General features: G+C 33.1%; 1 protein-coding gene across 1 annotated transcript in view; it reads left to right on the top strand.

Annotated features, from left to right (window-relative positions):
• Positions 1–26,602, top strand: part of LOC145329415 (serine proteinase stubble-like) — a 39,171-nt gene extending 12,569 nt beyond the window's left edge. Inside the window, exons 4-20 of the mRNA XM_080173526.1 lie at positions 4,108–4,312; positions 4,718–4,774; positions 5,272–5,361; positions 5,707–5,790; positions 6,211–6,318; positions 6,721–6,896; positions 7,176–7,302; positions 7,601–7,653; positions 10,901–10,960; positions 11,210–11,306; positions 12,381–12,510; positions 12,933–13,003; positions 14,677–14,742; positions 17,554–17,613; positions 21,855–21,922; positions 25,482–25,529; positions 26,303–26,602. Coding sequence (XP_080029652.1) covers positions 4,145–4,312; positions 4,718–4,774; positions 5,272–5,361; positions 5,707–5,790; positions 6,211–6,318; positions 6,721–6,896; positions 7,176–7,302; positions 7,601–7,653; positions 10,901–10,960; positions 11,210–11,306; positions 12,381–12,510; positions 12,933–13,003; positions 14,677–14,742; positions 17,554–17,613; positions 21,855–21,922; positions 25,482–25,529; positions 26,303–26,348 — 1,509 coding nt within the window. The 5' untranslated portion in view covers positions 4,108–4,144 and the 3' untranslated portion in view covers positions 26,349–26,602. The remainder of the gene's footprint in view (positions 1–4,107; positions 4,313–4,717; positions 4,775–5,271; positions 5,362–5,706; positions 5,791–6,210; positions 6,319–6,720; positions 6,897–7,175; positions 7,303–7,600; positions 7,654–10,900; positions 10,961–11,209; positions 11,307–12,380; positions 12,511–12,932; positions 13,004–14,676; positions 14,743–17,553; positions 17,614–21,854; positions 21,923–25,481; positions 25,530–26,302) is intronic.
• Positions 26,603–27,508: the final 906 nt, after the last annotated feature.

Below are 27,508 nucleotides of genomic sequence, written 5' to 3'. Positions count from 1 at the left end.
AAAGATGCTAAAAATCTTAATAGGCATAATAGAGTTTTGTTAAAATACAGCTCCCCTCAGGTTTAGAAACATAAATGGCCATGATTCACATATAATCTGGTGCCGTTCTGTAACATTTCGAATACTGCCATGATTAATATCGACCAAATGGGGTGTGTGTGGGGGGGGGGGTGTTAATTGAAAATAAAAAGATTCTATTGGTTATCCTTTTTTGAAAAGAAATACTTTCATACACGAGAATATGAATAGCAATAAAATATATTGATAGGTAGGTTTACAAGGAGCAACATTTATATCTAGATTTATTTTTATAATAATATAATACGGATGATCCCCCCCTTGCATCTAGAGTATGAATTATAGTCTAAAACCATTCCTAAGACTTAAACAAAAAAATGATATAGCCTAAAATCATCCAAGAACATATATAAAGCTTCCAAAGTCGAGAATTTCATTAATTTACTTACTACTTACTACTTTATATAATACTGTAATATACAAGGAAAAGAATAAACAAGATATTTTACAAGGTATAATTGAAATAATCATGACACTTATATCCAAGGAGTCCAAGCTTTTTTCATGGGGATAAATTGAGGGAATCAAAGGCTTGTGGGGGTTAATCTAATGTATTTTTTGTTTAATTGTGAGGGAGGTAATTTGAGGAGTTACAAAGTTTGAGTGGGAAAACACCCCCTCCCTAGATATACCACACTTTTCTGGGATCTTGCCAAGTCAAGTATCAACTGTTGGGAATATCAAAGGATGACTCCATGCAAAATTTGAGCCGGATCCGGCCAAAACCGGCCGTGAATTTTATGAAAAACCGGTTTTTTCCGGTTTTTAGGGGGTATCTGTAAATCGATTCAGCTGGAGCAAAACCGGTTAGAGGTACAAAAAATTTTACTTCACATGAAATTTAGCCAATGCAATTGCCTACAAAAATGTACTTCATCATCAACTTGATTGGACACATCTTTCCCCTCCTAAATGTCCATTAAAACCTCGGAAACGGCAAAAATCGCCAAAAATCACGCCTTCGGCGGCAAATAACGGCTAAACGGTCAGCCGGAGGCGAATGAAACATAAATAAAGAAATGTCTGCCTCAAAAAGTTGTTCAACATCAAAGAGATGCTTGAAGTCTCTAAAACGACTCCTTCCCCTCCTTTAAGGGGAATAACTGAAAAAACGTGATTTTCAAAAGTATGCCCACTTCGTGGGTGTGGGGGGCACTGAACCCATCACCCCAGGGTCACCAAATATAAAGTCTAGGCGGCCCACAATGCTGAATTTTCACCAAGTGAAAGTCTTGTGTCATTATCTCTTATGAGAAAAAAGTTATTAATTAATTAAAATTTCAAATTGTGATTTTTTGATGGATTTCTTTGATGAAATTACAGGCCGGTCAATTTTTAGGCCATTTTTTGCGGTTTTTGGGCCGTCACGCCCAAACGGTTTGAGATAATCTCACGGGACCTTTTGCCCAACCTAAGTCTGGTTATTTGTGAGGTCTAGGAAAAAAAAACAGACTTACGCAAAAGATTATAATTATAATCTTTATACAGAAAAATGGCACGAGGTGAGGGTTTGAGGGGGCAAAATGAGCCGACCAGCGATTTTTGACGGCGCGCAGCGATGTCGTGCTTCATCCAATCCGGGATTTTTTTTTCTTAGACCTTACTAATAACCAGGCTTAGGTCGGGCAAAAGGTCCCGTGAGATTATCTCAAACCGTTTGGGCGTGGCGGGCCGAAAACAGCATAAAATGGTCTAAAAATTGACCAGCCTGTCATTTCATCAAAGAAATCCATCAAAAAATCACAATTTGAAATTTAAATTAATTAATAACTTTTTTCTCATAAGAGATAATGACACAAGACTTTCACTTGGTGAAAATTCAGCATTGTGGGCCGCCTAGACTTTATATTTGGTGACCCTGGGGTGACGGGTTCAGTGCCCCCCACACCCACGAAGTGGGCATACTTTTGAAAATCACGTTTTTTCAGTTTTTCCCCTTAAAGGAGGGGAAGGAGTCGTTTTAGAGACTTCAAGCATCTCTTTGATGTTGAACAACTTTTTGAGGCAGACATTTCTTTATTTATGTTTCATTCGCCTCCGGCTGACCGTTTAGCCGTTATTTGCCGCCGAAGGCGTGATTTTTGGCGATTTTTGCCGTTTCCGAGGTTTTAATGGACATTTAGGAGGGGAAAGATGTGTCCAATCAAGTTGATGATGAAGTACATTTTTGTAGGCAATTGCATTGGCTAAATTTCATGTGAAGTAAAATTTTTTGTACCTCTTACCGGTTTTGCTCCAGCTGAATCGATTTACAGATACCCCCTAAAAACCGGAAAAAACCGGTTTTTCATAAAATTCACGGCCGGTTTTGGCCGGATCCGGCTCAAATTTTGCATGGAGTCATCCTTTGATATTCCCAACAGTTGATACTTGACTTGGCAAGATCCCAGAAAAGTGTGGTATATCTACCCCTCCCCCCCCCATAGACGCTTATACCTAGATCTTTTTATTACCTAACAGTTGACGACCATACCCAATTTAAAGAGTAGCCAAGCAATTACAAAAAAAAAACTACATATTAAGAGCAGAGCTTAGGCTTATAATTTTTTTTTTAATTAGTAGGTATAATATAAAGATTAGCTTCGTATTTACAAATTAAATCTTCAAATTAAAAAAAAAAAGTTATGTAAACTTTGATTTTTAAGTTTATATGTTAAAATTATTAGTAGAGAAGCTACTCTATAATTCATTAAGTTTGTCTGACCGTCAGTCCGTAATGCTATTAGGAAAATAATAATTCATCAGCTGCTTTTAAAGTTAATCCTTTGATTATTTTAGTCAACACTTTCACAATTATGTAGTATATTTAGTATGTATCTCTGACTGCTTTAAAGCAGTTTTTTTAGCCGCTTTTATGCTTTTCAAACAATTTTTCATTTTCTCTGCTGCTACTTAGAATAGGATGTTATTCCTTACTATGACCGGTATGTCGATCATGCTTTCTTGTTTATGACCACTGTAAATCTGCTCTATGAATCACTTTGTCCGTTTGTCCACCAATGATTTTTTGTGCTTCGCTTCTTTAGGATGATATCAACCTTGTTTTTTTTGTAAATAATTTCCCGTAGTGTGTATTCATCCTTGATTTCTCTTATTCTTTATGATCTAAAGCTAGGGATAAGATAATGGCCGATAAATTGATGTACATCCCCAATGATGATACACAAAATTACTTCTTTGTTGAGCCAACGAATGAGAAAACTTTAGAGACTTGTGTAATAAACAGCCCAATGTCCCCTTCCTCCCTGCTTATTTCGTATGTTTTGTATTTTTTTAAAGTTTTTTATCTAATTACAACTTTTATATTAGACACGGGTAAAAAAATAATAAAGTAAGAAAAACTCCGTTGCAGTAATAAGGTATATCCAACAAGAGAAATAAATATAAAATGATATTTGGGGGGCAGATATATTACAATAAATACAATTTTCCACGGGTATTAAAATAAAAATCATAAAATAAATAATTTGTAAGCCCGAGCCTTCAACCCTTGGAGCTAACAAAATTGATTTTAAATTATTTTTTTAATATCCGCGGACTACTGTCTTTAATACGATGTGATATTAGTCAAAATGAATTAATTTAATTAACTTGCTACTGAAAGTAAACTGTGGCATGAATATACGAGCTCTTAGATATACAACAAAGATGACAACATCCATGACAAGCTATGCACCAAAAAATCATAAATTTATATACTGACTAAGTGACTCAGGAGCAGAGTCCAGTAGTTATGAATCAAGAATAGATTTATAGATTAAAACACGAAACCTTTCATAATTGTTCTTATATTCATATTTGTGTAGTTGACTGACAGACTGACGGACAAAGTGAATTGTATACTGATGCTCATTGTAATAGGGGAAATTCAGCCGTCTATATTATATAGCAGACGAGAAATTCATATCTCCCCCATAGCGTTACTGACAAATTGAATGATAGAGTAGCTTCGCTACTAAAAAGAAATTAGCGCCGTTGCGAAAAATGGGTAATATGGTAATACAAATTTGAATAATATTTTTTTTTCAGAAACCCACCGTTGTCCGACTCAATAGACCGCGTTGGAATGTTTAAAGATCCGCCGACCCGACCTCCACGGCCATCCAAATCCCCGCCAGCCGCTGGCTCTGTGTTAATGTGGCCTCCGTCTGCGACCACGCCAGAACCTGAACACTCAGTGGTGGCTACCAGTTGGCATACAAGGAAACCATGGAAATCACCGCCACCTTCAAAGGTATTTTGCTTTTCAGATAAGGATGTCAGCAAACGCTCGAATACTAATAAAAAAAGCCTTGAAGAGCTGACATTGAGCTTTTTATTGCACTAGTTCCTAAAGATTTATAAAAAAAAGTTTTCTTCTTCGTTGGCTTAACAACTTTTGGACTTTTATTGAATTTTAATTTGTTGGTTCATTAAGTTTCCTTAAACGTTTCCACAGTTACAGAAGGGGTAATTTTGCTTGTCATCATAAGGGATGTACATCAATTTATCAGAAATTTCCATAGCCCTTGTGATCCCTGGAAAAAAAGATAAATTTAAATGAAAGGGAAAAAAATAATTTTGATCTTAAATATTCTATAATCTATAAGATGGAAGATTACTTTTAATTGAAAAATATTTAAATCTAACTTTTATTTAGATAAAACCTGGAAGCCATAGCTGGAAGAATGGAGGCTCGGGTCATCATTCCTGGCAGGTAAGGAATCCAATCCACCAATATAATCAAGTATCTAAGGACGTCCAACATTTTATTTCAGTGGTTTCAAAGGATTTAGGGGGTACTTTAATGTATTTTTTCAAAGTAAGTTAGACTGGGGTAAACACTCTTTTACCGCCCCCTTGGAGGTTTCGAGTTTTTTCAAATTTTTTTGCCTAGTCCCGCATGGGATAGAATCAATATTTGAATAACAGAATCCTAAAGGAAGGGTTATAACCATTAATTATACTTCGATTTGTTTCTTTAAAGATTCTTGATCCTTGATTTAAAAAAAAATATAGTTAATCCCATCTAATTTGAAACAAAAGTTACATTGTATCATCATTGGGAATGTAGTACATCAATTTATCGGCCATTGTCTTATCCAATTATATTTATGGTTTACAAACAATAAGAAGTTGTTGAAAATTAAAAGAAAACATTGATTGTTTGTTAGATTTATTATTGTGTAATAATATTTTGCTTTTTTTACTAAGATGCCAGGCGAGAATGGGTGGAAGGATGAAAAATATTTCCCCGGTCAAGATATCAAGGAAGAGGATAACCATAACAGCCCCTCAGAATTGGTAAGTCTGGAAATGCGTCCAGGAAGGGAGGGGACTTTAGACTGTAAATTATACTGGTACTCAAAGTTTTATAACCACGTTATCTAATTCGATGGCTCAACAACTATGGTTAGTTCCAAACTAGAAGTGTTCAAACTTTTTAAACTAATAATTCAAATCTACGGAAGGTTTAATTTTGATTATCTTAATTGGGTATATAATTATCAATTTTAAGTCCATTGTCTTTAGATCTTTGTCACATGATTTGTAAAAAAAAACATGGAAAGAAGCTTTTACGTCTATATAGACAGACCGTCCAACAGACAAATAAGAATGGTTTATATAGTAGTATCTCTATATTTTTAGGCCCCATCTCTGGCCGTTACAGAAACTTATATGGGCAACAAGCATTCCTCCTCGCCCCTCAACATGATTCATTCTAGTGATAAGGTAATTAGTTACAAAATAACGAGCGCCCCCTATAGCTAGCCAACCACCCCCTAATATAAAAGAAAATTAAAATAAAAAGAGGGTTGTTATTTTTACCATGAAGAGCCCCTGCTGGGCCTTTTCCTGTAGGGGTCCTAACCCTGCAGGGCTACATATTATAAACTATTCTAACCTGATCTAAAGTAATAAACAAAAAAAAACAATATAATGCCCTATTCCCCTTATTTAAATAAATTGAGATATCAAGTAAATTATTTTCAGTTTCGTTTTGAAACCGAATAATATCCGCTGGATTAGATTTGGTTCTAAGCAATACTAAAAAAAAACCATGTTTCGTATCGTATTTTATCTTTTTTTCTACGAATATTAAAAATACAGCTAAAAAATGTTTAAATGTTTAAATATTTTTCAATTTTCTAGGATTCTTGGGATTGGGGGGTGAAACAGGCCCCAACCAGGCCCCCGAGACCCCCAAAACCTCTTCCAGATATTGGCAGTATTGTTACTTTCTTCCCAGCAAAATTACAGGTATAATAGAAAGACAGACAGGCTGCGGATCGTCTAACATACAAAGACAGACAGACTGACAGATCATCTTATATACAAAGACAAATAGATTGATAAATTTTCAGAATTATACAGGAAGTTCATTATATATGGAACTTCATATCTAATCTAAAAATAATAAAGCTTTGAAGAAAAAACAAGAATAATTGTGTACATAGCCAAAAGTAGCGCTGTAATACTATATGCCATAATATTTTTGTTAAAAAGAGTTCAGTAAAGTATAATAATACATTCATTCATAATTATTTAAGTCCTTAAATTTCAACCAATAATTGCATATTGGCATGCCTTGGGATGATTTAGGCTACTTTTTGCTTTCCCTGCCACTTTTTAAAATGGCAATTGAATAAATTAAAACTTTAGGAAAACGGGCATGCTACAATGCCAGAAGAAACAACAACCCTAGCTACAACAACAACAACTACAACCACAACAACGACCACAACAACTACCACGACTACAACGATGACAACTACACAAATGACCACCACCGTAGCTCCGGTTCAACAATTTGTTATCCCAAAATTTGGAACATCCAGGTACAAAAAATAATCTGGGTGCTTTCCTTAAAAGTGCCTATCGAGCATTGAAACTCCACCTTATTTTCGAATAGATGGGAGGGGGGGGGTAGTTTTTTTTCCTCATGCCTAACCTCTGCAGACCCCCCTCCTTATTTTCAACTTATTTAAAAATGTGCGGGGTGGTTGTTTTGTGCTTGACTTGGCACTTTTTCCTTTAATAACTCAAACAAAATAAAAAGCATTTGAGGTAATATATTCTTGAGTATATAAACTAGTTAAATGTAACCTTTAATTAAGTTCAAGTGTGGTATCAGCAGTGAGTGCTCCGCGCAATGTTTGCGGTCAACCATCCACCAAAAGATTTTGTTCCGAGGGAAGAATTGTGAATGGCAGCAGAGCCTGTTATGGCGAGTTCCCTTGGCAGGTAAATTATATATAAGCTGCTTCTAATTTATTTGTTTTTGTATATAGTCCTTTTAAAGACATTGACGATTATTTTTTTCAATACAGAGGTGATTTCATAAAAAAAATTATAGGGTCGCTGCTCGCTGGTGAGGCAAAATTATTTTTGTAAAAATCCTCAAAATCACATAAAAAATCTACAATAATTAAATAAAATCATAAAAGGGTTATTTGCCTTACCAGCGAGTAGCGACCCTAATTTTTTAAAGAAAAATGTGTAAGATCTTTTTATATTTTTATATAAACATTTGATTTAACAGGTATCAGTAAGAAGAACTTCTTTTCTCAACATTTTTGGGTCTTCAACACACAGGTTAGGAACTTTTAAGTATGTATAATCGGCCCCTAATAGCCCCTCGGCCTCCAATGGACGTACAAGCTTTTATTATGAGGGGGATAAAATGAGGATTTTCAAAGGTTTGAGGGTATAATCTAATGTTTTTTTAACAATTTGGAGGAGTGTCAACAACGCTTTACCCCACCCATTCCCATCTATGGCCCCTCCACATTTATTTATAAAATAAATTGTAAATAAAGGAAGGGGTTAAATTTTTTACTATTCTCTTACCAAACCTATTTAAAAGTAATAAACAAACGACAAACTACAAAATTTCTTAGGTTAGCTTAAGTTTTAGGTTTCCTTAGTAATTTCACTTTATATCATTAAGGTTTAGGTTGAATTTATAACGCATATCATAAGCTAACCTAGGAAATTTGATAGGATTTGGCCCAATAATTAAACGTGCACTTTTCTAAATGAAATAACCTTATTTCTATTTAAAATTTAACCCATAACCAAAGAAGAAAAAAGTTATTTTCCACTAATACAACAGGAAATTACCCCCAACAAAATAAATTTTGTAAAAACTTTTTGAAGCAAAGCTTTTATTTAATTTTAGTATACACTTCGATATTCCTGATTTAGACGATGGCTATTCATATTCCCCTTCCCTCCTTTAGTTTTACTTTTAAGATTGTAATAATATCTAGCGGAGTGCATCACGCACCCACTTGGCAAAGCCCTGTGCACGCTTTACACCAAATTCCTATAACTTTGTCAAATTTAAATCGTCAAATGTCTTTTATCAATGATCATTTCTTAAGTTTGTTAAAATTTAAAATGCAATCTTAATTCTCTTTTGATCTTTGCTTTTGAATATCTTACTATTCTAGTTTTACCCAGCTATAAATACATTTTTTATTTGAACTTTCTGATGAAAGAAGTAACTTTCAGGAAATTTAATAGTCCACATATAGTCTAGCACAGTAAGTTAACAGTTAGGGAGTTGAATCCATTTTTATAGAAGCAGAAATATAATCTATGATTATGCTTTGGACCCTCTAAAACTGTAATCTACCCTTCCACTTTCCCCTCTCTTGGTGAAGATATCTTCAACGCCGATACGATTTTTGAAATATAAGATTCCACTTTTGTCTCTCTTGTTAAAGATATCTTCACCAAGAGAGGCAAAAGTGGAACCTTAAATTTCAAAAATCATATCGGCGTTGAAGATATCTTCACCAAGAGAGGGAAAAGTGGAATCTTACATTTCAAAAATCGTATCGGCGTTGAAGATATCTTCACCAAGAGAGGGGAAAGTAGAATCTTACATTTCAAAAATCGTTTTAGCGTTGAAGATATCTTCACCAAGAGAGGGGAAAGTGGAAAGGTAGATTACAGTTTTAGAGGGTCCAAACCATAATCATAGATTATATTTCTGCTTCTATAAAAATGGATTCAACTCCCTAACTGGTTAAGGATGTATAAATAAGCAAAATACTCCAACCAAATTTTTAGTGTACCAAGTGTACCAAAATTACACATAATTACGTCTAAAAAGGAAGGATGAGAGGATAAGTGGGAAAGGAAACCCGTGAAAAAAGAGATGGATTTAGTTTTATTCTATCACACATGACACTTTTATCTCCAAATAATTGATTAAAATTTTCTGTTTCTGTAAAGACTGGAGGTTCTTTTATAATTTTTTCCACTTTTTTTTCTAAAAATTGTCTCAATAGTTTTTCATTTTGACTTGCAGAAATGTTACATGTAGAGGGACCTAAAAATTAAGAACTTTTCCCGCTATCCAATATTGTCTGCAGTTTTCTTTGATATTTTAGTTTTATATTAGTCATATCAAGAAATAATTTCATCATGAGTTTGAAATATTTAAGAATTAATGATTTTAGAAAATATTTAACCAAACGTTTGAGGCACCGGCTAAAAAAACTGGTTTTAATCTTATGATTGTACATTTCTATATTCGTAGAAAACTGGATATAATACGATGCTAGACATAGTTTTTTTCGTATGGATGAGAACCGGATCCTATCCACCGGATTCGAATGAATACGAGAAAAACTTTTCCCTCTATCCAATATTGTCTGCAATTTTCTTTGATATTTTAGTTTTATATTAGTCATGTCAAAATATAATTCTATCATGAGTTTGGAATATTTTAAGAATTAATGATTTTAGAAAATATTTAACCAAACGTTTGAGAAGCAATTCCTTATTTTAATTTGCGTATTTTATGATTATTGAATTTGGGGAACGATATAGATTTTTTTTTAAACAGACAGACGGACGGATATACTAAACAAAAAAGCAGCTGTTATCAATAAAATTAATCACCAATAGATTATTCCCGACAGACGGACGTGCCAAGTAAATTATGTACTGGATTTTATATTTTTTATATATATTTATATTTTGTAACTTGATTGACAGGCCGACGGACAAGATGACAAATTACATAACGGATTTCAATTGGTATAGTCAAAAAAAACTAAATCTGAATCTATCTTAAATAGCAGCTATCGAAAATATCTCTAAACTTAGCTGACAGAAGTACAGACAGAAGGACATTTTGAATAATTCAGTAATATTTCTACTAAAACACAAAAAATGGCTGCATATTTCAACTTATTCAATGTGTTTTCAAAGATTAACTTGATGTGCCAAAGTTTTTTAAAAGCGAAGCTTTTCTATAATTAGGGTCGGTCCGTCCGTCCGTCCGTAACGGATAGCTTTTTTCTATAATTTAGGCATGTTAGAATTGTCCTATTGATTTCAAATTTTGCATGGTGATTCCTTTAGTAGTTAGGTACGATTTAGAAAGCGTAGCAACTCTATAATTATTACCAAAATTTCCGTACGTCCATTTTAAACATGTTGATTTTTTTACTTTTTTAACAACAAATTTTTATGTGATCTAATCACCCGATTGATCTGATTTTTGGTATATTGATTCCTGGGACAACAAAGCATAATGTTATAAGCGAAGCAACTCTATAATCAAGTCCTAAATATTTAAGTATGTCCATAAACATTATCCTGTATCAAGCAGTTTTTCAACAAATTAACTTACAATTTTGCTTCGACTCTTATACATCTATATTCTGATTATTCAGTTCTGACACTATATAAGTGTTAATGTCCGTTTGTCCTACCGTTTCAGTGCTTCGCTTTTATGGATGTTGTCATCCTTGTTTTTATATGTTGTAAGACCATTTGTTAGAGATTTTAACCTATTTAAATCATGAAATTTATTATTAAGGTGTGGAGGTGCTCTGTTGAATGAATACTGGGTTGCCACAGCTGGACATTGTGTGGACGAGTAAGTAATTATACAATATGGCTTTGACACAGATTAATATCCACTGTTATAAGCCATACTGAAAAATAATATATTGTATCGTATTATAGACAATTGAAAATTAAATTCATGATATAAATACCAGTTTTGTTAGCCCGGTCGACGGGTCCTCGGGGAAAACAAAACTGGATTTAAACTTATAATTTCCATTTTAATATCCACGGAATGCTGTCTATAATACGACGCCACAGATTTATTTTCTTTTTTTAGTTTGACTTTGTCTCAAATCCGTCTACGACTTGGTGAATGGGACTTTTCCACAGAATCAGAACCAGATCCACACATGGAACTCAAAGCCAGTAAAAAGGTATGCTTTGAAAGTCAAGCATTTATATAATTGGGTTCGGTCCGTAAGTTCGTAACTGATAGCTCCTTTCGGCAATTTAGACATGCTAGCATTGTTCTATCGATTTAAGACATTGCAAGAGGATGTATGTAATAGTTAGGTAAGATTTAGGAAGCGTAGCAACTCTATAATCATTTTTTTAAAAAAAGTATGTTTGTCTATTTTGAACATGCTGATTTTGACCACTAAATAAATTGAAAATAAAAGAGTGAGGTTTGGAATTTCTTAGTCACAATTTTGTTAATCTTAAATAGCATTTGTTGTTTTGCTTTGCTTGTATGGGTGTTGTCATCCTTGTTTTATTTGTTTTATTAAGAAAGCTGATTAAAAACACTTTATTTTGCTATACACAGAAAAATATAATTGAAATTTTAGTTCAATAGAAATTTAATATACGATGGAAAATTTTCATTTAATTTTCTCAATATATTTGAAACATCATAAAATATTATATGACAAGGATGACAACATTAATAAAAGCTAAGGTGTAAAATAAGATGGTAGGACAAACGAATATTAACACTTGTAGAGCTATAGTATAGTGTCAGAACTTTTCAATAAGTTTCAATTCCAAATAATTGGCAATTATAATTTAAGCAGATTAGTTCAAAATTATGGTTTATATTAAAGACTATTTCAAAATAGGTCAATTTTAATAGATCGTAAATTAATGCTTAACTAATAAAGATTGATTCTGATTTTTTGTGAAGATTTCTATGATCATTAATAATTTTTTCTCCCTTTATTGAAAACTATCGATTCCAAAGGCCATTTATGGTTATTAGATTGTTTTACTGACGAAAAATTGAATAATGACGAAAATACCAGGCATGAGAAGTTAAGTTTATTGTATCAAAGGAAGAAGTCTTTATTTATCCCGTGGACCCTGTGCCAACTTCCAATTGGGTCTTTGGATATCAGCCAATAGCTACTCTAAATCCAGATAGTTGTCTGGGTTATACATTTATACTTATAAGATTTATCAAATAGACAGAGCAACTCCTATGACTGTTAAGTAAACTAATTTTTGTTTAGGTTGTGCATCCTCACTACAATTTCTTCACATATGAGAATGACCTGGCCCTGGTGCGGCTAGAGAAGCCGGTCAGATTTGCAGATAATATTATCCCTATCTGTCTGCCAGCCAATGATGATCTTCTAATAGGTAATTACATTTGATCTTAAATAAATCTTATAATCAGGAGGAAGGGGTCATGGGACTGTAAATTATACGGGTAACCAAAGATTAAAAGGAAAATAATCCTAAATAATTCTCAACAATTTAAAGAATTTGTATATGAAGAGTCTATTATTTTTTTTTAAATTGGTTGTACAAATTAGCAATATCCAAATTTTTCTACGAATATTTTCAATTTAAAGAAGGTATAATTTTGTTCATTATAATTGGGTTGTACATTTCTTATCGTTCATTGTCTTATCCTTTAATATCTCTGAGGTTTGTAGACTATGATTTACGTTTATTCGATAAGTTTTCATAGAGAAGATCCAACCCTGGTTTTCTCATACCCAGCGGGATTACCACTTATCCAGATTACCTTACCTTACATAATTTAACCAATTTTTTAGGAGAATTTGGGACAGTCGCTGGTTGGGGCAGACTAAGTGAAAAGGGTGTCCTTCCCTCCATACTTCAACATGTAAGTTTTCATGGATGTTATTATACTTGTTACGGGTGAAAATTGTCTTCCAGGGCTCGGCAGCCGTGTGTCAGACGCCTGTCAATTGAGTATGATCCTAAAAACTCAATTACATGTTGATGAATGCAAGTTGTTTGTACATTAACCAGAACTAGCGGATTCGCTTCTAGATCTTCTAGGGGAAAGGGGAGGGTAAGTTACTCTCCCCTCGTTTTCGATTTTAGTTATAAAAAGAAAAAGTAAAATCTAAAATTTTGTGGGGAGAGGTCATTTTTCAGGGGGTTATCTGTTAATAAAAGGAGGAGTTTTAAGTTAACAAGATCCTTCGGTACAGACAGAAAGACAGACACACACACATCCTGTTACTTTTATAAGAATAATATTGAATTCTAGGCAAATTTAATAATATTAGCATCGAATTTCGAATAATATTTTGTTTATTTGCCACTCTATAAATGTTATTGTTCATTTTTAACATTTTATATTTAAGATTTGCTTTTATGGATGTTTTTTTTCTTTCTGTTAATAAAAGGTTAAATAAAACTGTAAAATTTGTAGATACGACACAAAAAAATTGAATTTACACACTTGAATGGGGTGCTTCCACTTTTACCACTAGCTAAAATACAACCACCGCTCAGAGGTTTATTTGCGATAATCTGATATGAAAGGGGAGAAAGGGGGGAGTAAATCAAGGGATAGGTATAATGCTACAACTTTGAAGTGGATTTATACATATATTTTTCTATATGTAATAGATGTATTAAATATTATGGATAAATAAGTAGGTATAAATTTAATAGATGTAGTTTTGTCAATATGAAGGTATATAATTAACAGCAAAACTGTGAATATGACAGTGCAATAACTGTATTTTGTCATACCCCCTAAAAACGCTGGTGTAAATTTGACAGTAAAACTGTGTTTATGACAGTAAATCACTGTGTTTATTACAGTATTATCACTGTATTTTTGCTAGTGGTAAATCTGCCATGTACCCACTTGAAACCTGAAAACTTTTTGTATAGAATTTTGTTTCAATTGAAAATTAATGTATGTAGATAATAGTTTTCCTGTATGCGTCATAAAACATTAATTTCACAAAAACATTTAAACAGAAAGAATAATAATACCCATGAAAGTGTTTAAAACATTGGTCTATTTCTTCCAAGTAATTCATATTGAGCTTTTGCCAAGAGTGGCTGCGGTTCAGGATGGCTGTGGCTGATTTGAAATGTGGTGGCTGTCAGTGACGTTTTTGGGTTTTATAACAACAACTGCATAAACGACATAATTATAAAGATTATCAAGAAGATTAATATATCCTTTGTTTGTTCATCACTTTATTCCTATAATAATAACTAGCGACTTCGCCCCTAGCCTCTAGGGACTTTGCCCCAAGAGGTAATTCTAAAAAATTCTGGAGCTGCCAATTTATGTGAAGTAACTGCCTAAAAACAACTTTTTTTTTGAGGGGGGGGGGATATTTATTTTTTGGGGGGTTGGAGGTGTCCCACCCCTCAATAAAATAGCTTAAAACCACCACAGGACCAATAGGTATATACCCTTAAGAGTAGAATCCAATCGGTTCAGTGGTTACCGAGATCTTAAGCTTCAGACGGACCGACAGACATCGTTCTACTTTGGATTATAGATATTTTATTTAATTTTAGGTCCAAGTACCCATAGTATCAAATGACAAGTGCAAATCCATGTTTCTAGCAGCAGGAAGACACGAGGTATCATATTCAGGGATATTAAGGGATAAGACAATGGACTGTAAATTTGGCTACAACCTCAATTTACGTTCCAGTGTCCCTTGCCACCATGAGTTGTAATAGAATCGTGATATGAGGTTAAAACTTACAAACAATTAACAAAAGTTTCCCTCAAATTGATTAATGACCTGAGATCAACCCCCATTATTTTTTAACGTAAAGGTAGGGGGGAGGCTTGTTTTTAGTAATATTAATTTTTTAAGTGATTTGTCCTAAGTTACCTAAGCATAAAATGACAGTCACACTTTGATTCTACGATTCTTGTATGAATATTCTAATAATATTTATGCCTCTTTAATGGCCAATTAATTGCCCAACTCTTACTATTATATAATTCGAAAGAATCAATGGAAATGAGGGCCCTAGGACAAACGCAGGAGTCCCAAACGTCGGAGTGGATAAACGCAGAAGTGGACACTTAACCTAACCTAACCTACCTAACCTACCTAACCTACTTTAGACCATCTTATAGGTTTATGAAATGCCTAACCCCTGCGAGGGGCTTATTTGTACATTCATATCTTAACCTAACCAAATCTGTATAGAAATAATTAATTAAATCAATATTTTAACATTCCTGCGTTTGTCTACTCCGACGTTTGGGACTCCTGCGTTTATCCTGAAACCGAAATAAGGATAATTGCAAAGGAAAAGAAAAATATTTTACTGTAGAATTTTAGTATTTTAATGATAAAATAACGAGAAAAATATGATATTTGAAATAATTAATGTTTTTAACAACTGATATTTGAGTAGTATTTTATAACTTTAATTAAGTCTATATTTTATCAAGGATAAAGGGATGGGATAATGGTACTTAATTTAATACCTTAATTATTTTAAAACCAGATTACTAGAATATTACAACAATTTAGCTAAAGCAAATTTCAATATATTTAGACAATTAAAAATAAGTAAGGGTTGAAAGATAAAATAGTTAACATTATTATTTTCTTGTAAATTAGGGATTTATTAAATTTGTCAATAACAGAATTATCAATTCCAAGTAGAATTTTTGTTTTATCGTCTGCTTCTATAATAACTTTTTAGCGGCATTTTATTCGGTAGTCAAGAATAATAAATTTTAAATTATCATATCCCTATAACCTTGATATGAAATAGATATATAATATTTTATATTTAAAATATTCATTTTTAATGTTGAATGTACAGGGCATAAAGAACCAGTAGGGGGGAAATCATTATAACACAATATTTGATAATTCTTTATTTTCCTTGCTCTATATGAAAAAATATGGTATCTTGCCCCCCCCCCCTCCCTTCTTATTGTCTAAATTATTAGTTCTTTTTTGGGCCAAACGCTATGAAAGTCTAGCCTCAGAGTTAGGGTTTTCTACGCCTTACATAATCATTTATATAAGAAACCCTAGGAAATTTTAGAAAGATTTTGCCTTTCATCTCTGTTAATGGCTTAAATAAACATTAAACATAAGTCTATATACTTCATTATAGGAATAGCGTTATAGCGAATGGGTTTAAACATATCATTTCCATCACACAATGAGTCAGCTAAAAATAGTTGCATTTCTTAGGACAAAGCTTTTTTTGGATAAATGATATCGTGTTTAAATTTCTTCTCTCGTAAAAAGTGAAGCATTTGACAAAACATATAAAACAAGTCAACTATGAATTAATATTATTCCCAGAATTTATATTATAAAAAATTTCATCCCTCGTATTACTTGGATAAATCGTATAAACACAAAATAAACAACGGTGTTTGTCTGCTAGAATTTCCTTTATATGTTTGACAGATGATGGGACCACAGTTTCACCATCTAGACATACTATATCTATTCCAGGTGATACCAGATATTTTCATGTGTGCTGGTTATGAAAATATCTGACCATCTAGACATACTATATTTATTCCAGGTGATACCAGATATTTTCATGTGTGCTGGTTATGAAAATATCTGACCATCTAGACATACTATATTTATTCCAGGTGATACCAGATATTTTCATGTGTGCTGGTTATGAAAATATCTGACCATCTAGACATACTATATCTATTCCAGGTGATACCAGATATTTTCATGTGTGCTGGTTATGAAAATATCTGACCATCTAGACATACTATATCTATTGTAGGTGATACCAGATATTTTCATGTGTGCTGGTTATGAAAATATCTGACCATCTACACATACTATATCTATTGTAGGTGATACCAGATATTTTCATGTGTGCTGGTTATGAAAATATCTGACCATCTAGACATACTATATCTATTGTAGGTGATACCAGATATTTTCATGTGTGCTGGTTATGAAAATATCTGACCATCTACACATACTATATCTATTGTAGGTGATACCAGATATTTTCATGTGTGCTGGTTATGAAAATATCTGGCCATCTAGACATACTATATCTATTGTAGGTGATACCAGATATTTTCATGTGTGCTGGTTATGAAAATATCTGACCATCTACACATACTATATCTATTGTAGGTGATACCAGATATTTTCATGTGTGCTGGTTATGAAAATATCTGACCATCTAGACATACTATATCTATTGTAGGTGATACCAGATATTTTCATGTGTGCTGGTTATGAAAATATCTGACCATCTAGACATACTATATCTATTGTAGGTGATACCAGATATTTTCATGTGTGCTGGTTATGAAAATATCTGACCATCTACACATACTATATCTATTGCAGGTGATACCAGATATTTTCATGTGTGCTGGTTATGAAAATATCTGACCATCTTGACATACTATATCTATTCCAGGTGATACCAGATATTTTCATGTGTGCTGGTTATGAAAATGGAAAGAAAGATTCGTGTCAGGTAAAAAAAAATAATTTTACTATTATCCCAAATACGTGCACAGGAATTTGTGTCTGTTATGTCTGGGTTTTTTAATAAAGCGTTACACATAGGTTTTGCGATAGTTTCAGGCCATTTTAGTTCCAGATTTAAGGCATAAGATGGTTTTAAGCTATTTTCTAACCCCTCCTTGCTCCATCAAATAAAGAACCCCTTTCATCAGGGAGTAAGGGAGGGGACAATGGATCGAATATTCAATTTTTAGGAGTCTCAGACTTTGGGGACTGGCTTAAAGGGAATGTGCAAGAATTTAGCAGTTTCTGACTGAGTTTGGGGACTTGCGCATAGAATGCCGCTACTCGTTATGTATGTTTTAAATATTGCAGACGGGGAGAAGGGATAAGGGAAGGGGGGGGGAGAGAAATAAACACTTGTTGTGTTAGTTTGGAATGTAGCAGACGGGGAGAAGGGAGAAGGGAGGTGGGGGCAAGGGGCAAGGGAAATAAACAGAATAAAAAGGGGCAGTCATATTATTGCTAGCAGCTGGCCGGGTCCAATAATCTTTTAATATAAAAATCACACCAAAAACCTCAATATATTTCAACAAAAACAAGTTGTGATTTCACTTTACATGACGCTATGGAAATCTATTATTCAATTAACAATCCCTTTATAATTTCCTACAAATTTATTGGATTAAACTGGATTTCATGCCCTTTCTTTGATAACTCTTATATTGAATTAATTGCCCATTGTCCCCTCCCTTACTCCCTGCCTTTCATGTTCATTGGCGAGGGGACTCTTTACAGAAATTTATGAAGCCTATCTCAAAACGCGGTTCAGTAAATTTCATTTGTATTATAACCTGTATAACTCTTAGAGTAATTACTGATAGTTCTTAAGAATCTTTCATCAACCTATCCCTGTAATCCGTGATGAAAACAAAACCCTAATTTTCTATCTTAATTCTCCGCAATTAAATTAATCTCTTCAGATTATTGCAGGGATCTTAAGGGATAAGACAATGAACGGTAGATTGATGTAAATCCCCATTCATGACAAACAAAATTACCCCTGTCTGTACATTAAAAATATTGGTTTCAAAGTTTAAACACTATAAATTTGAACAAAACAATCAAGGTCTAATAAAATAAAAACACCCAAAGTTTTTAAGCCAACGAATCAGAGAACTTATATGTAAAACTTTGAATACCAATATAATTAACAGTCAAATTATCCCTCCCTCCCTGTATAATTTTGTTCTTGGCATTTCATATTAATCACAGAAGCTATTGTATTAGCTAGCATTTTAAAAAACTAAAAAAAGTTTCTATCTCAATATAAATCCCCTTCTTCTCCATTGTATTTATCAGCTACCAAAGGTATATTTCTATAATACAAAGTAGAATGATGTCTGTCCGTCCGTCCGTCTGTCCCTTAAGATCTCGGTAACCACTGAACCGATCGGATTCTACTCTTCAGGGTATCTACCTATTGGTCCTGTGGTGGTTTTATGCTATTTTCTTGGGGGGTTTGACACCTCCAACCCAAGAAAAAAAAATTTAAGAATTTTTACGAATTTTGCGAATTCGCCATTTTTTTCGCGAAAATTTGCGATCCATTCACATTTTTTTCGGCTGGGTAGGTAATAGAAGATGTAATTATACCTATTGGGGCAAAACCCCTAGAGGCTAGGGGCGAAATCGTTAGTATCAAATAAAATTCAGAAAAATATAAGTAGCGGGAATGTAAATTTTTAAAATGTCAAAAAAAAAGTTTATAGGACGATTGAGAATAAAATCTTTTGTTTTTGAAATATATATTTGGCCTGTACAAAGATGTTAGTTTGATAAAGTAGTCTTGGGTTGAGATGGATCAATAGCTTTCAAAACTATTCAGAAAAAAACCATCGGCTAACTGCAAACTAAAGATTTCAGTCAACAGTTTTGTCTATGGCCGCAGCCGTATAAGTTGTAATTAATGGCTTCTTAGTATTGATTCAAATAATATGAAAAGTTCTTTTAAATTTTTTGAATATATTCTCTTAATTACTTTTCTATCTTCCAAAATAATTTGGCACTAACCTTATACTAAGAGGAGTGAATAGAATTCAAAATTAAAATTTGAAATAATTTAATTTGAGCAATCGATTTAGTATTATTGGATGTATATTTTGATTAAAAATATTGTTGGAAGCTCAAAAACCAAGAAAAAGAAAATAAGTTTGTAAAATTTTGGCCTTATTTTTCAATTAATGAAGGAGGGGTTTTTGTACTCGAACAGGCGCTTTGAAGGAAACCGCCTAAAATTCTTATACAACAAAGCCCAAAAAGGCTTTAAGTGTAAACAAATTTTTCTTTATTTGATGTTCTCAATAGCATCACACATTTCATCGTCCAAATTCAAGATTATTAGGGAAGTTTCATGTGGTAAAATGGCTTAATAACAGATTTAGTTAGTTTATATTCTATTTTTGTGTTATTAAATTAAAAAAAACTTTAATAAGAATAGTGCAGTTTTAATGAAAATTTGGAGTTAGGTTACTAAAAATAAGATTCAATTAAACAGAATTAAATTTTAATAAGTAGATCAGTTGGGTATAGTCCCTTTTGTGGCAACGCACCTTAAGGGGCGATTCTTCGTATTTTTCACAGTAGGTTTTCTCCTATTTCTAGCCCCTGCGGGGTCTCTAACCCTGCGGGGTCAATTACCTAACCCTGTGGGACAATCACCTAACCTGACCTAAAATAACCTATATAAAAAAAACATTTTAAAAATACGACGAACCGCTCCTTAAGGGGACTGTTTCCGATCATTTTTATTGCAAAAATTAGTGCAAAATTTAATTATCATGTTTAGTTTTAGCGTACCTTTACTCTGAACAGAGATTTTTTTTATATAAAATCGCATCAAAAGTTAGATTTAATAAATAATAGCAATTAAGGAGTAAAAATAAAAAACTTTAGATATTTGTGTTAGTTTGGTCTTAGCAAAGCCTTTAACAAAAAATAGCGTTTGGAAAAATAACAATAAAACCAGTTTTGTTTCAATTTATTTTATACTCCAACTACACTATTAATTTTAGGGGAAAAATTCAATTAAATTTAATCCAAACATTAAAATGGATAACACAATTAGTTTAATAGATATTGAGCCTTTAAGCTTCAGATAAAAAAAACCTTACTACTTTATAGAATAGAATGGAATTATTTTACACATTTGTATTACATATTCCTGTGTGGGTCAAATGAAAAGTTTTAAAATTAATTTAATACTTGAAAGAAAACTTTTGTTGAACCTTAACTATACTTTTACAAAATTATTTGCAATTCTCTTTCATACATTTTATCAATGGCAAGGATTTCTTTCAAGGGTGTGTTCAAAAAAATTGTCAGTGGAAAAAGCAACCCTAATATTCCAACCTAAATAAATTATAAATCTTAATGAGGTGTTGAGCTACATAGGGTGACGGTTAACCTATTAAACTCTATAGAAGGGGTGTCCTAAAAGGTCTCATTTTGGTTTGGATTAACCAACTTTTGTTTTAAGGAAGCGTCCTCTAAAATTCCAGCCCTTGATTGCTCAATCCTGAGCTTTTTACAATAATTTTGCATGTACAGGGCCAAAACATTTCTACTGATCGTACTTTAGCAAACACAATAATTTTTAATGACTCTGGTTTTAAGGCGATCTATTTTTAGTTAAAACAGAGAAGATTTGGGTTTTAAGGAATGAGAATGCAAACCCTTAATTTAGGAAGTGAATTTAACCCCTTTTTGCACCTCTCTTGTTCACGCGCTACAGTTCTTTAGAATTAATTTTCTTTGTTATTTTTGATGCGCAAAAAGGGAATATATCCAATATTTTCAAATACACATATCATATTTGAATTTTATGGAAAAGGGTGTGCAAAAAAATCTCGGACGTTTTTAAAATTCAGATTGCGCGGCCTGTGTTAATAGTAGAAAATGTTATTCATAATTAGGTTTTTAAAAAAGAAATTTCTCTTAAAACAACCTGTTTAATAAAGTAACAGGATCTGTGTATGTCTGTGTGTACCGAAGGATCTTGCTAACCACATAACCGATATTGTTTTCTTTTACAGGTTTCTGGGAAGGTTTGTAACTATTTTGAAGGAGGGTTCCACCACCCTCAACAGAAGTCGCAATTAGATAAAAATTATCATCTAAAAATTTTTTTTAAAAATAAATTAAAAAACAGGGTTGTCGAATTAATTTACTACTATTTCTATTTTATTTCAGGGAGATTCTGGAGGACCAATGGTGGTGAAGGGTAAGGATGACAGGTGGTTCCTAGCGGGCATTATTAGGTAAGGATGATAGATGGTTTCTAGTGGGCATTATTAGGTAAGGATGGAAGGTGGTTTCTAGCGGGTATTATTAGGTAAGGATGACAGGTGGTTCCTAGCAGGCATTATTAGGTAAGGATGACAGGTGGTTCCTAGCGGGCATTATTAGGTAAGGATGACAGGTGGTTCCTAGCGGGTATTATAAGGTAAGGATGACAGGTGGTTCCTAGCGGGCATTAATGGGTAAGGATGACAGGTGGTTCCTTGCGGGCATTATTAGGTAAGGATGACAGGTGGTTCCTAGCGGGCATTATAAGGTAAGAATGACAGGTGGTTCCTTGCGGGCATTATTAGGTAAAGGTGACAGGTGGTTCCTAGCGGGCATTATTAGGTAAGGATGACAGGTGGTTCCTAGCGGGCATTATTGGGTAAGGATGACAGGTGGTTCCTTGCGGGCATTATTAGGTAAGGATGACAGGTGGTTCCTTGCGGGCATTATTAGGTAAGGATGACAGGTGGTTCCTAGCGGGCATTATTAGGTAAGAATTACAGGTGGTTCCTAGCGAGCATTATTAGGTAAGGATGACAGGTGGTTCCTAGCGGACATTATTAGGTAAGGATGGCAGGTGGTTCTTGGTGGGCATTATTAGGTAAGGATGACGGGTGGTTCCTAGCGGGCATTATTAGGTAAGGATAACAGGTGGTTCCTAGCGGGTATTATTAGGTAAGGATGACAGGTGGTTCCTAGTGGGCATTATTAAGTAAGGATGACAGGTGGTTCCTTGCGGGCATTATAAGATAAAGATGACAGGTGGTTCCTAGCGGGCATTATAAGGTAAGGATGACAGGTGGTTCCTAGCGGGCATTATTAGGTAAGGATGGAAGGTGGTTCCTAGCGGGCATTATTAGGTAAGGATTGCAGGTGGTTCTTAGCGGGCATTATTGGGTAAGGATGACTGGTGGTTCCTAGCGGACATTATTAGGTAAGGATGGCAGGTGGTTCTTGGTGGGCATTATTAGGTAAGGATGACAGGTGGTTCCTAGCGGGCATTATTAGGTAAGGATAACAGGTGGTTCCTAGCGGGTATTATTAGGTAAGGATGACAGGTGGTTCCTAGTGGGCATTATTAAGTAAGGATGACAGGTGGTTCCTTGCGGGCATTATAAGATAAAGATGACAGGTGGTTCCTAGCGGGCATTATAAGGTAAGGATGACAGGTGGTTCCTAGCGGGCATTATTAGGTAAGGATGACAGGTGGTTCCTAGCAGGCATTATTAGGTAAGGATTACAGGTGGTTCCTAGCGGGCATTATTAGGTAAGGATGACAGGTGGTTCCTAGCGGGCATTATTAGGTAAGGATAACAGGTGGTTCCTAGCGGGTATTATTAGGTAAGGATGACAGGTGGTTCCTAGTGGGCATTATTAAGTAAGGATGACAGGTGGTTCCTTGCTGGCATTATAAGATAAAGATGACAGGTGGTTCCTAGCGGGCATTATAAGGTAAGGATGACAGGTGGTTCCTAGCGGGCATTATTGGGTAAGGATGACAGGTGGTTCCTAGCGGGCATTATTAGGTAAGGATGACAGGTGGTTCCTAGCAGACATTATTAGGTAAGGATCACAGGTGGTTCTTGGTGGGCATTATTAGGTAAGGATCACAGGTGGTTCCTATCGGGCATTATTAGGTAAGGATGACAGGTGGTTCCTGGCGGGCATTATTAGGTCAGTTCTACTTAAGGATATAGAATATACGTGGATATTATGACAGAGGAAAAATTGTCGTTAATTTAGGTTGCTATTTTAATGATCAGTTCGTTCATCCAGTAGGAGGGCAGTGGATGGGGTCGTGATTTTAGCAAGCTACAAGTTTCACTTTATTATAGTGCATGCTAATCAAATTTATTGTTCTACTGTTGGTTTTTTTTCAGATGAAAAATACCACATACAATGTGTTTTATTTTATGAGAACTTTTTTGAAAGCATTTTTACCCCACTTATAGTTATCAGAATTTAATGATTAATGGCTTTTTTTTCTTCGTTTTTTAAGGCAATTAATAGAACACCAAAAAAATATTTCAGTTTTTATCTAAAAAGTACAGTAAAATCTAAAATTCAAAACTTAGGTGTCAACATCTAAAAATGGTTTTAGCGCATTTTTCTTATGCCTAAATCTTCTATCCTTTGCAAGAAAAAAAATTGGATTTTCTGTTGTCGACTTTGGGGGGCCATTACTCCCTCCCTGGTTGAGATATGACCTTCAAACTTTGATATGTTCTAGTACATGTCCCTAATAGTATCTGTATACATTTTTAGCTCTATATTTCAACTTTCAAGTGTTTAGCAGCCATTCTTGCAAAAGGTTGAATATTTGAGCATAAGAAAAATGCGCTAAAACCATTTTTAGACGTTGACACCTAAGTTTTGAATTTTAAATTTTACTGTACTTTTTAGATAAAAACTGAAATATTTTTTTGGTGTTCTATTAATTGCCTTAAAAAACGAAGAAAATAAGCCATTAATCATTAATTCTGATAACTATAAGTGGGGTAAAATTGCTTTCAAAAAAGTTCTCATAAAAAAAACACAATGTAGTTAATAAGAGGTGTTGGGGCCGAAGATCGGCCAAAACCGTATCATAACTAAAGATGTTAAAAGTCTTCAAAGGCTTGACATTAATAGTAACATAATGGAGAATTTGTAAGTTCAAAAAGTGTGCAACTAGTTAAGAAGAACATTTATAACTTACAAACAAAGGTTTATAATCAAAGGGTGTATTATCTGCAATAGATAACATCTAAGTAAAAGTCTGACCGTACGTTGTTATCACTCGTCCCAAGAGATAATATCCAGGGGTATAGAGGCCTCTAGGGGAGTAACCTCTAGTTTGATAATAAAATCTTATGCGCAATATTATATCAGGTTTTATTGAAAAACAAAAGAAATTTAATATGAAATCTATTGTTAATCAAGAACAATAGCTTTTTTAAGTTTTTAACAATCAAGCTTTAGGAACGATTTAGTTTTAGTTTTTTTATTTTCGGACATTTTAATGATAACTAATATTTTAAATAAAGAACTGGTAAATTTTAAAAATTTGTAATTAACCATTGAACTTAATAGATTTTTTTGTCTGCTTTAACCATTAGAAAAGATGTTTTCAGCAGCGAAGCGAATAATCTGTGTGTCTGAAACATGGACCTTTAAAAATAGACGGCTGAAATTTTTTCATTGCAATCCATCAGTATGGAGCATAATTAAGAATGAATTAAGCATGACAGTTTAAAAATAGATTTTTAGTATATTTTTTTTCAGAGAGATCGCTTCAGGCTATCTTTCTAATTATTCTATTATAAGGATATATGCACGAAATGTTTTTAAAATATCCAGGCTGTTCCTTCTTGGGAGAAAATGCAGATAATTTCTTTTAAGCATACTAATTTGACAGTATATAGTTTAATGCATTTCTTAAGAAGTCAAAACACTAAAACTTTAATCTAAACCATTGCTGACTTTCGTAACAAACCTTAATATAGATTCCCATTTCCCTGATTTTTTTCATAAATATTGTATTATTTTTAGTTGGGGCATCGGATGTGCAGAGCCTAATCTTCCAGGGGTGTGCACCAGGTAATTTATAGATATTTCAAATATTTTTTGTTAAACTGTTTTTGAAAGGTTTATAAAATATACTCAAAAAGTAAAGACATATCAATATGAAGCAAAATTTATTCAATGTAGAGTAAAAAATAAACTTTAAATTCCCCCAAAAAGTTATTTAGGGGTCTATTTTTATTTTTAACTCTGCAGTATGATTCTGTAGGTATCAGAGTTTATTTTTTATATACCTTTCAAAAATAGGTTTAAAACAGTTTAAAGTAGTCTGTTTGTGTGTGTAGAAAGTTATTTAACGTATCATATTATAGACAGCTTTCCGCGGATATTACAAAGTAGTTATCTTTAAAGTAACAGGATGACTGTCTGTCTTTGTTTATGTAGCGAAATAATATGGTTTTCTTTATATTGAAACTCTTTTTAGGCCAAGGGGAAGCTTATTTTTCACCTTTTCATTTTTAAGACTTCAACACTTTCCCTTATTACCCTTATAGGTCAAGGGAAGGTTTTACACTATTTTGATGGAGAATACCTCAGACCTTCCCAAAAAGGTCACCCCTACAAAAAAAATGCGTCCTAAAAATAAAATTGTTTTATTACTTCTTTTTAAAACTAAAATCAAAAGTGAAAGTTCTACTCTCCCCCACCCCCTTCTTTCAAAAGCCCCTAGAGGCCAAAAGGGGTGTAACTGATATTAGTGTATTTTTTTACAAACATGTTTGTTTAGATATACAATACATGTAAAAGAATTTAATACTTTTTTTATTAAACAGCTGAAATTGTTTCAGAATATCGAAGTTTCGAGACTGGATTCTTGAAAATGTTACATCATAGTTCTAAGATATAACGATTATGACGTTGTACTTACAAGATATGACGTCATAACTTCAAGATTTGACGTCATAACTTCAAGATATGACGTCATAACTTTAAGATATGACGTCATAGATCGAAATTACATGTAAAAATTGATGTGTTAGTTTAGTTAAAAGAAATAGAAAAATATTTTATTTAACATTATTGTACTGAAATATACAATTTACTAGAGGCATTTTTAAGGATTATATTCAAGTTTTTGTCAAGCAATATATTATTCTTTAAACAAACAATTAAGAGATCAGGGCAAATCTATTAAAAATCATGGATACAGAGATATGTTATTGGAAAATAAAAAAATCTTTCTCTTTAAATCGTTAGATGCAATTTTTTTTCTTTTTCTTGGAGTCAAAGTTTAAAAATATCTTCCGATTAAAATTTCAATTTTTTTTATAAATAAATTATCTTTAAAATAAAAAATACGGGACATTTATAAAAAATACAAAATTGATAGGGAAAAATAATAAATATTTTGTTCTTTATTTGATAATTTAAGGACGCTTGAATAAAACTTCTCTTCGTCTAAATTTGCACAAAGATTTAGATTTGAACAAAAAAAATTAATGAACTATTATTTTAATTATACAGAAAAAGCATGTTTTAGTAGAATTCGAGCTATAGTCCATACTTTTAAAATAAAAACACATTTCTAGTCATATTTTTTAGTGTATTATAATTTTTGTTTTGTATATTTTAATTCTTAGTTATCCTTTTGTATAAATTGATTTTGTTATAATTTTTGTTGTTGATTTTTAAATTATTTTTTTGTTAATAAAATATTGAGTGAAGTTCAAAAGTATATCCTTATTTAAAATTTTTGTTTGACTCTTCCTCATTTTTCTGGTGGTTCCTATGCATTTTTAGAGAAAATTATTTTTTCTAATCATAGCAGTAAGACCGCTCCTTAGCCGCTTTTTAGCGACCAGCCACTAAACATTAAAACAGCTGTAGAGCGGCTAATTTAAAGCTAGGATTACCAAATAGTAGGAGGAACTATTTTTATAAATTAACCTTTTCTGACCATCGCCGAAAAACTGAAACCGCCATTTTTGGCGGTACTACGGCGGTTGGCGGCGAATATTTTTATCTGTTTCTGACCACAATAAAAGACTACATAA

This window comes from Acartia tonsa, chromosome 10, assembly GCF_053477335.1.
Source record: "Acartia tonsa isolate MP-2025a chromosome 10, ASM5347733v1, whole genome shotgun sequence".
NCBI lineage: Eukaryota > Metazoa > Arthropoda > Copepoda > Calanoida > Acartiidae > Acartia > Acartia tonsa.
This window is presented reverse-complemented; position numbering and strand designations above follow the sequence as displayed.